The 9,780-nt window shown below is 42.3% G+C and overlaps 2 protein-coding genes across 7 annotated transcripts in view; both read right to left on the bottom strand.

The window, feature by feature from the left end:
* Window positions 1–7,200, bottom strand: part of jus (EB domain-containing julius seizure protein) — a 28,298-nt gene extending 21,098 nt beyond the window's left edge. For 2 of the 6 annotated variants that reach the window (XR_003389061.1, XM_026812874.1), the window contains exon 1: window positions 6,339–7,199. Coding sequence is in view for 5 of the 6 variants with exons in the window: in XM_026812874.1 (XP_026668675.1) it covers window positions 6,339–6,516 (178 nt within the window). In the remaining variant the exon portion in view is untranslated. Of the gene's footprint in view, window positions 1–4,993; window positions 5,131–6,338 lie in introns of those variants that run through there. The other 4 variants (XM_018023224.2, XM_026812877.1, XM_018023223.2 and 1 more) reach the window with 4 other exon arrangements.
* Window positions 7,201–9,428: 2,228 nt separating this feature from the next.
* Window positions 9,429–9,780, bottom strand: part of LOC108624133 (putative defense protein 3) — a 5,350-nt gene continuing 4,998 nt past the window's right edge. Inside the window, exon 3 of the mRNA XM_018023220.2 lies at window positions 9,429–9,668. Coding sequence (XP_017878709.1) covers window positions 9,605–9,668 — 64 coding nt within the window. The 3' untranslated portion in view covers window positions 9,429–9,604. The remainder of the gene's footprint in view (window positions 9,669–9,780) is intronic.

The following is a 9,780-nucleotide window of genomic DNA, read 5'->3' as shown; positions in this document are numbered from 1 at the left end:
AATTATAGGAAATGCGTTTTTCTAAAGTACATAAACTTTTGGAATTGACTGTATAGCCAATACATCCTTAATACCTCTTCAAGCGTAAATCGTCTTTAACCTTGTTTAGAATGGACTTTATAATTTAAACTACAATTTGAAATGAAGGAACTTAATTTTTTTAAATGTATGAACGTTGTTTGTAGCGTAAAAGTTCAATGAGCATATCGATTGCAAAATCGCACAGGTAGCTGAGAGAAAGGCGAGCGAAGGTATAGCTTTCAAAACAGTTTCACGTCTTGGGGAAAGCGTGATCGAAAGACAAATTAATTCACCGAGATACAATCTTACTCTTTTTTTTTAATCTCTCCTGATCATCAATGAACTTGCCCCGAGTAGTTGCATAATATTAAATAATATATATAGCGTTATGCAACTGTGTTACTGGACGTTACGTAACTCGAAGCGAGTGCACTTCACCGTGCAACGACCCTTGGTACAAAAATCCTCGATCTCGTTACGTGATCGTTCTTTCATATTTTTACAATCCACCTGGGATACCAAATAATTTTTAATCAAGCCCCGAATTGCCATAAAGCATCCTGGCTCGGGAAATTCGCATGATTCGCGAGTGGTTTTCCAAGGGATCGATAGAAGACTCTAGGACTTGTAATTCGAGCCGTAATGTATTCATGAACGTATTAAATCCGACATAACGCGATCGAATATGAAAATGGATGAGGCGATTAACGAGGAAATTCGTTGCATTCTCGTGGAAAACGAAATACATTCGTATCATGTTTATGCTTAATACGTTCATAAAAAGACGATGACTAATATTTTTTGTACATTATTATATGCAATTCAGGTGTACGATACTTCGGGATTTTAGATATTCTAAATAAATATAAAAGCAGATGCCGAGAGCTTGAGCTCCAAATATTGTATTTGATTTTTCTTTCTTGGAACTTGCAAACAGATTGCAAAATCTATGACGGTGATTGCTGGGAGCGGGTAAACTTGGTGTTATCTCGTAACCGGAGACCGTTGTTTGTTATCGCGTCGAATTTGGAATTAGTTCAAGTCTAACGGGAGGGTTAGAACGTGGTAACCGTGACTCCTCGCGGCTTTGAAACTTTCAGCCGGTGCACGTTAGTCCGCAGTGGAGACCGCAGTGTCTCTCGCGTTCACCGTGCGTTCACCTTCTATCGACTGGCAAACAGAAGAGACGGGAGTGAAGAGTACGAGATGAAACCTGTAGTTGGGAGAAAAAAATTTGGGAGTAGGGTCTTCGTGAATATTTATGCGTGAGGCCGAATTCTGTACTCGTGACGACAGGCAAAGCAATTGCAGTTTTAATTGCAAGTCCAGGATGGTTAGCGGTTTAATGCTTTTCCGTCGCCTATACTCGGCGAGGCGTGAGGCCGTATTTTAAAACGAAACACTGCCCTAGGTCGTGTTCTAATTACGCCGGTGGCCGCTTGATAAAAAGAGTGGCTGCAACACATGTAACTCGCGGGTAGGTATCGTAATTAAGTGCCGCGACCTGTTTGTCGTCCAGGTGTCTTGCCCGAAAATAAATCTCTTGTAATCGAGGGCCAGCAGCCTCGATGGAGAGAACAAAAGGCTGAAAATATTCGAGGGCCGGTGATATCTACGACGGATGCAGCCTTTGAGCATTCGTAAACGGTTGATTCTCGACGAGGTGTTCAGACGCAAACGATGGACGACGTTGTTAGTCCCATTTTACTAATCCACGTATTGCTTTACGAATCACCGTAAAGTGGACGGGTGTTTAGAATATGGACTGTGACACGCGTTTTACCTCGAGAGCACTTTCGTAATCATTCAGTTTTATGACCAGGGAACTCGTAAAGACCTTGCAAGCTCTCCACTTTATTCCCGACTTTAGGGGAAATCAATTTTGTAATCTAACTTTATCAACTTCACTCACCTCGGATGTTTTATTCATTTACTGTCTCCTATAAAATGATAATCATTGCTTCTAAAAAGATGTTTATCCATGAAACGTGGAGCCAATAAAAAGCACCACGTTCAATGATTTTATCGAAATATATGAATTCATTATCTGATCATTAAACGAATTTATCATTGTATTCTAACAATTATGTTAGGATTTATAATTAAGTCAATATCGTTTATTTTACGAAAGCCAATAATCCAGAAAACAAAGTGTCTAATAATACTTTTGCAATCTAACTTCGTCAACTTTGTTCATTTCGTATAATTTATTCATTTACTGTCTGCTTTAAAATGATAATCATGCTTTCAGAAAGATGTTTATCCATGTGGAGTTAATAAGAACCGTCACATTCAATAAATTGTTAATCATTCTATCAAAACATCTGAATTCATTATTATATAAATGAATTTATTTTTCTATTTTAACAACTATGCCAGGCTTTATAATGGAATCATTGACCAGAGTAGAATTTGAAATTTTTCTTACTGAGTCGTCGTCGTTTATGTTGTGAAAGAAAATAATCCAGGAAGCACAATCTGTAGCTCTCGCTGAGCAACGAGAAAAATTCAAAAGAAGCGTATTGATTTTTTTCTTCACAGTACGGTGAATAACACGGTGAGACGAAGAAAAAACTTCGTGTTCACCGTGATACTAGGAATACGTCGCGATTCGAAGATCGATAGCTAGTCGACGTGAAAAAAGGGGTAGACGCATGCAAACCACTCGTGTAAATCGACGATTAACCGTTCGTCACGTTCTACGGTGAGGAACGAGTTATGTATACGTACATATATATTCGATACGAGGAGACAGGACAGGGAGATAGCGAATTATATAAAGTTCGACTAATTAAGAGTTTATTATCTCTGGTAGAAATCGTATCGGAGTTAGTAAGTTCCTACGGTAATTCTCAAAAAGCTTCAGACGTACGAATTTCGGGAACTTCCCTAATTTTCCGCAGCCTTAATCCGCAGCAGGGGTTTTAGTATTTTCAAACTCCTCATTACTGCATCTTTGAATTTAGTTCCGTCGAATTCGGTAAACTTATTTAGTTTAGGACTACCTGCTCTTATAAAGTTAGCTGTGGATTTTTTTAATTCTAATCTGTTTCTCAAGTGAAACTGGCTTATCAGTTCTTTTATAATTTAAATACGTTATGAATTTATTATAATTATCATATATAAAATATTAAGTAAGAACAAAAGGAATTTTTAAATTAAATAATCAGAATAAGAAACGAGAGCAGTAAATGTCAATTGACAAAAGGTAGTCCTATTTCTTACACGACCTCTGATCTACACACCGACTGATCACGAAATTAATTAGTCGACTCATTAATTAAGCCACTCGATCATCGATCTCGCGTACAAGTGAGGATGGCTCGCGTCACGTACCACAGAACCGTGTTTCATCATCATTTCTCGACAGTCTCGTTTTTCGCCCTGATAGGGAACATCGAGCTGCCTGTGCAATTATGCAAAAAAGCACGAGTGAGTCATCGAAAGGTGCATTCAAACCAAACAAGCGAAAATGATCATTGAAGCTAAGGTCAGTCGAAACTAAGACTGCAAGCTCTCGAACATTGCACACGGTTTTCAAACGATTGCCATAATGATACGCAACAGTGATACGATACGAAGATATGATACAAATGGATTTTATGATACAAACGATGAACATTTGTAACTGCGTCGGAGAAAATTCAAGGGTGGCAGCCGCCGCGATAGTTGACGATATAATATCATTTAGTATCGATTTGCCGACACGGGGGGCCGCCGACGATTCTTACCAAGGTAATCCTTGCACGCAGGAATGTCACGAAACGCGGCCGTGTTCGAGTCTGAATAGCGTTCCGGGCCGCGTTCGTAGGTACGCGTGTTTGTTTGTGTGAAACGGTGCATGCGATGCCCGTGGCGTCGCGTACTTTGTTCGAGCTTAGTACGGCACGTTCGCCTAAATGTCCCGCGCGATTAAAATCGAAAATCTATTCAATTGGCCCGCGGAACTATGGTTACGGTCGAATATATTTGGCGAGGACGAGCTCGTTCACGCTAAACGCTTCCGTAGTTAATTGTGCTACGGCCGCGTCGCTCTATTTCGTTTAATTACCCAATTGCAACGCGTCGTGAAACGCGCGAAATGGAAAAAGACAGACAGTGACGTCCCGTTCGAGGGTCAAACGGGCAGCCACCGTTCCGTGATCGTTCGACATTCGCCTCTACAATTAGGTAATGAAATTGTTCAAAAAATCTGCTAGCGAGAAGAGAGCTTTCATTATTTTACATTCTGAGAAGCACAGCTTCATTAAACAAATGATGCTATCTGAAAGTATTCGTGATACAGAACTGTTCCATATTCAAATGAAAATTTCCACAAAACCACTCTAATCCTTCGTTTGAAAAGAAACTGGAAAATATTTTATCCGACTGTCTTATATATAGGTCACTACGTGTTCGACGTTGATGAACACTTTTTGTCCCGGTTTTAAATTTTCGGTACACTTCGTAAACCGGTCGGTATTGAATATTTATTCACAACCTGATGCTCGCGTCGTTCGGAGCCAGTCGGCGAACGCGAACTTGCTTAGGGTTTGTTTGAACCTCAGTTGGCATGAAGCCACCCTCGAGAGCAAGAATATGACGTGCAGGGAAATTGGAGAGACGATTTCCCCCCACGGTACCAGCTGAACAACAATTGTATTCCGTCAGGAAATCGTGCTTCAAACGGATATCGATGCCAACGGAGTTCGGCTAAATGTTAGTGGAGCAAAATAAAGAGAAGTTCTCGCGAATAATGGGAGACTATAATTTCTTAACGGCAATAAAGAGACACATTATGTCATTAACTCTGATCGCACGAACATAAATAATCCTCATAATACGAGATTATGAATTATAACATATTTTTATAATAATTCTAAAGACACGTGAAACTCCGCGAATTGCTAGCCAAGTTCTCGACTAATTTCGTCGTGTTGGAGTTAGACGTTGCGTATCTACGTCTTTAATAAATGAAATTTTAATTAGCTACCTTCCTCCGTCATGGTTTGACAACGGCTCAGCTCGAGGGGGACGAGAGGCAAGCGAAACTGTTTTACTGCAACTGCGGCAACTGGGAGCCAATCCTTGTGCAATTTGCAAATGCATTACAAAACCATATGCGCGTTGGGAAGTGGTGGCTGTCGGCACAATGCGATGTTTGCTATACGTAGTTTTGATTGAAAATGCATTGGGACGTTATCGGACCGCGGGTTATCGAAAATCGTGTCCGACCTTCCGCTGAAAAAAGAATTTCTATCGCGTTATTGCGCATTGCAGAATAAACAGACATTTTTCCTTCCTCGGTTGATACGCTTTATCTCTTCCTGTCTTTTTTTTCTTTTTTTATCTTTGACTACGACAATTTCTTTTAATACGCAGCTTAGATTTGAATAACAGAAATGGGAAAGGAAAATACAGATCGTTAATTAAGAGGAATATGGGGAACGTGCATACAATAAATTGCAATTTAAACCGTGTCCGGTGCACACGGTATCCATTGCACCTGATACGGATTAAGAGATTAAAGGGGTAACCTAAAGAAATTCAGGGAACGCGGAGATACGGGAAATTCGCGTGGATTTAACGATCGGGAGAAAGAGAAACCACTGGGCTTATTCAGCCAAGAAATAAGGACGCAAATCAGAGCAGAAAGCGGAGAGGGGAACCGAATTGCGCCTCTTAAACCGGCGATTGAACTTCCCCCGGAGGGATGGTTAGCGATGTCTTAATAAATTCAGTTGGTCAATTGCTGGCTTCGAGAGGCCTGAAGATCGATTAAAAGGAAGAAGACGCTTTGTCTTGCATCCTGTGACATTTCAAGTACACACAGTTACTCGGATTTTATTGAGACGCAGAAAGGGTTGTCGTACAGTTATAGCTCATCACGTAAATTATTGTACGCGGATCGAATAGCCGTGTTCGATCCCGAAACGCTTATCGCGAACATGATTCGCCGAGCGTACGCGTTTCGTTGCTCCACAGAGAGGGCTTAGAGCGACTGGAGTGTGAGGATATCTTGACATTAATCGACACGTAGTCCCCTGTCGATGCTGGAAAAATATTTGCTCGAATATTGATCAACGGGAAAAAAGGCGAACGAGATACGGAAGATAATCATTAGTATAATCAAAGTGATTAGGATCATCGTTCAACAGGACGAATAAAACGATGTCTCTAATATTAGGATGACGTAGAAAGATATTTTTAAGTGCTCGGAATTATTCAGCAGAGCGGACGGATTTCTACATTTAAGTATTAATGAAGAAACGAGCAGCGGTGCTTTTATCCTAATAAGATTACGATCTGACGGTGTAGAGAGAAAATAAAATGCTCACCCTCGGTCGTGGTAATCTCCGGCTGTTCGGATATGCCGAGGACCATCCGGTCCTGGCCGATCCACGAGGACACGAGGATCACGCAGACGATCCTGGCCGCATAGCCGGGCATCTTCGACGCGATGGACGCGGATGACGGCAGGGACGTCGTCGCGGTGACGGCGTCGGTGGCGTGCATCCTGACGACTGGCCCTGACACGCGGCCTCTTCTCGCGCCTTCACCCTTCTCTGCTCTGTCGCCGGGCCACCCTTATGTACGCATACGTGGCACGCACCCCCGGAGCACCTGCACGCAGGTCGAGCCTGCCGTACCTACTTCCGGTATCACATATCCGTGCGATCGGCTCGTATGATCGATACCACGCGCATATCTCCGGACGTTCCACCGGACTCGGTTCCACGCAGGGAGTATCGAACGAGGCGAGACAGAAGGGGCGGGAGGGTAACCGATCCGCGAAACGAGCTTGACCAGGTGACCCGTGGTGGTCCTAACGCTGCCTCTTAGGGAACCGCCGGAAAGGAAGGGGCAAGGTCCGCGAACACGTTGCGAGCAGTTTTGCCGCAGCCACCACCAGCACCACCCCCCCTCTCACAACGGGAACCGATTACCACACTTCGTTTCTCTCGTTTTTCTTTACATACAGTTTCTTGCCGCGACCAGTCCGCTCGAAACGGTCAGTTTTCCCTTCTCCTTATTCTTGTTTCGGAAATCTTTTTACACTTTCGCAAACGACGCGGCCGGAACGGGGGTGTACGAACGTTTGAAAAACGCAGTTGAAACTCGTATTGCGCGGTGGTCGTGTACGCGGCCGTTCGCGATATGGAGCCAGCAAACAACGACCGAATCGGTCGGCTGCGACGCCACGGCGTCCCGACGTCCTGCGCATTGCACGCGAGAAACCCGCCCCTCTCAACCCCCGCGGCGGACGTCGTCGCAGGGGCGCAGAGAACATCTGAGTCATTCCTTGCGAAGCCCCCGTCTACGTGCCGCGCAACGTAAATATGTATGACCCTAGGCCGACGAACACGTCGACGATGATGATGTGACGCGATGCTCGACAGCTCCGACCCGCGTCGCGACGCCGAAGGGGGTGCCGTTGCATCGCTAAAGCGTATGCCGCGCTCTAATGACGCGGTTCGCAGATTATATGGATCATAAGTAGAGCGTTCCTAGCGATGACAGGGTTTTGATAGCAGTAAATTTGTATAGTCTGTGTGGGAGTAAAATTGCGACACAGCATAGGCATTATAATGCAGCGTACAATGGGTGGGATATTTATAATGCTTTGTATACGGTACAACAGGTCTGACAAGGGATTTAGTGTGTATTATGGGATGAACATCTTTTTAAGACTTCCCGTTAGCTTTCCAATTCGACGAAAGATTCTGACTATTCAAGAAACGAAAATTCAAAATATTCATCGCTTTCAGCCTCCAAAGTGGAACAGTTATTTTCTGTAACCGCCCAGGTCCCAAAAGACCTCGCAAGACGGTTTTCACCTTTCAATCTTTCAATACGTACACATTCGTATCACGTATCCGTCGGTACATTTTCATATCGTATATTTCCGGAGACTATCCCAATAAACGTCGACAGACGTTTTCACGGTGGCGCACAATACTGTGGAAAATCTGTCCTCCCTCTATTATCTGTTGCGTTTTGAATTCTTAAAGCAGAATTCGAATTATTAGAATTCTTTAATTCTAATTATTTAGATTTTTATCTAATTTAAAGGATTTATAATATCAATTTAAAAAACATTTTTAATTTTCTTTTATCGTTTAAGTATTCCAAAATAAACTCATTATTTTATAGTCTTTGTTTGTGTAAGTCACGGGCAATCTTTATATTTTCGTATAAATGCGCTATTCGTGATAATTGAATACATCTTGCCGTTTGGAATAAGAAACTGATAACTCGATAAGCGTTGATGCATTGGACAGTTCTATACCGTCGAACGAAACAGAATCCATTACACGTAGCCGGCATTTCTATTCGAGGCTGTTCGGAATTGTAAAGTGTATCGACAAGATCGGTTTGGAAGTTATCGAGCCTCCCTTACGGGGACGACCCACTTTTACTGAACAACTTTTACGTAACGCATCCCGCGATCCTTTTGCTCGGCCTGCTGGGTTCCATTAGCTGTATCCGACAAAGAAACGGCGGAACCCTCTTTGGGAGGCGTGTGGCAATTCCGAGCTCGTGTCAGTTCACGTGTCGCCATGGGAGACCGTAATAGAAGTAAACCCCTTAAACACCTAACACCGGTAATTCCTTGGCGACTCATTAAATGGCTCGCGTACTATTTGTTGTAAGCATTTTCTCCTATCGGAAAGTTCCGTATCGCAGCTAAGATTTATACGAGCCTCGTGAGTGTTTTCTGCTGTAAGATTGCAGAGACTTTAGAGAACTCTTCCATTAGGTTGAGATATTAACTTTATCCTTGGGAAATGGATCTGATGTAACCTTGATAGATCGAATCTGCTGTAAATCATTTGCAAAGAGGCTTCCTTACACGATTGCTTGTTACGATAATTTAGCACCGTTCGAAGGAAGCCTCTTCTTTGTTCGACAAATTGCGATGCTGAAGGAAGTAGATAAGGAGTTAATAACGCTGATTCTTATTACTGGCAATCAATTTCACACGTAATTCTGATGAACCTTGTGCCACATTCCCAACAATGGTAAATCTCAATTTCGATGATCATGAGATATTATCCTGACGAATGGATAAAACTTACACTTGGGTTTTTATTACATTCACGAAAATAATTATTACTTGTTGTGAAATCGTCGGACTAACTTGCCAACAAATATTTTAACATCATTCTATTGAACATTGATGACAGTGAGAAATGACTGAACGCACAGTGGATTATCGCGTGACAGTATATAAATCCTGATGTACATTTAATCAGTTGAAGATTACGCAACTGAGTCTGACAGATCGGGAACCTTTGCTAATAACGCAGTCAACGTGAGCGATTGCGAATGAAAATAGAAAGTAGCTCCCACGGACTCGTGAAAAAAGTTGCCAGTTCTATTATAAAAATGTTATGTTCCATAAAAGAAAGAAAGTTTGTTCTACGTTTCGTATCACTATATTTATTCTTTTAAAAAAAATAGATCAATATACAAGATAGATTTACAAATTCAAAGCTCGTAATGCTGTGAAAGCGTTCTCTGCTTCTCGCATCCACGAGAAATCACAATATTCTCAGGTTGAAAGCAACTCCGTTCGAACTTAAAGTAGCTGTGGAAACATTTAGTGGTTTACCGTGGCTACCAGGTGGGACCAGTACGTTGCGTACTCTTTCAGGATTGTGCCTCTGTAATCAGAAATACGACTGTTTAACTCATTTGTAGCAGAGCGTGGTTAAGGAATAATATGCCAAGTGAATTACGGATTATATATATGGTTTAATATTAAATGAATAAACG

Source organism: Ceratina calcarata, unplaced genomic scaffold, assembly GCF_001652005.2.
Source record: "Ceratina calcarata isolate Rehan_Ccalc_2016 unplaced genomic scaffold, ASM165200v1 scaffold298.2, whole genome shotgun sequence".
NCBI lineage: Eukaryota > Metazoa > Arthropoda > Insecta > Hymenoptera > Apidae > Ceratina > Ceratina calcarata.
The sequence above is the reverse complement of the archived record's forward strand: the minus strand, read 5'-3'. Positions and strand labels throughout refer to the sequence as shown.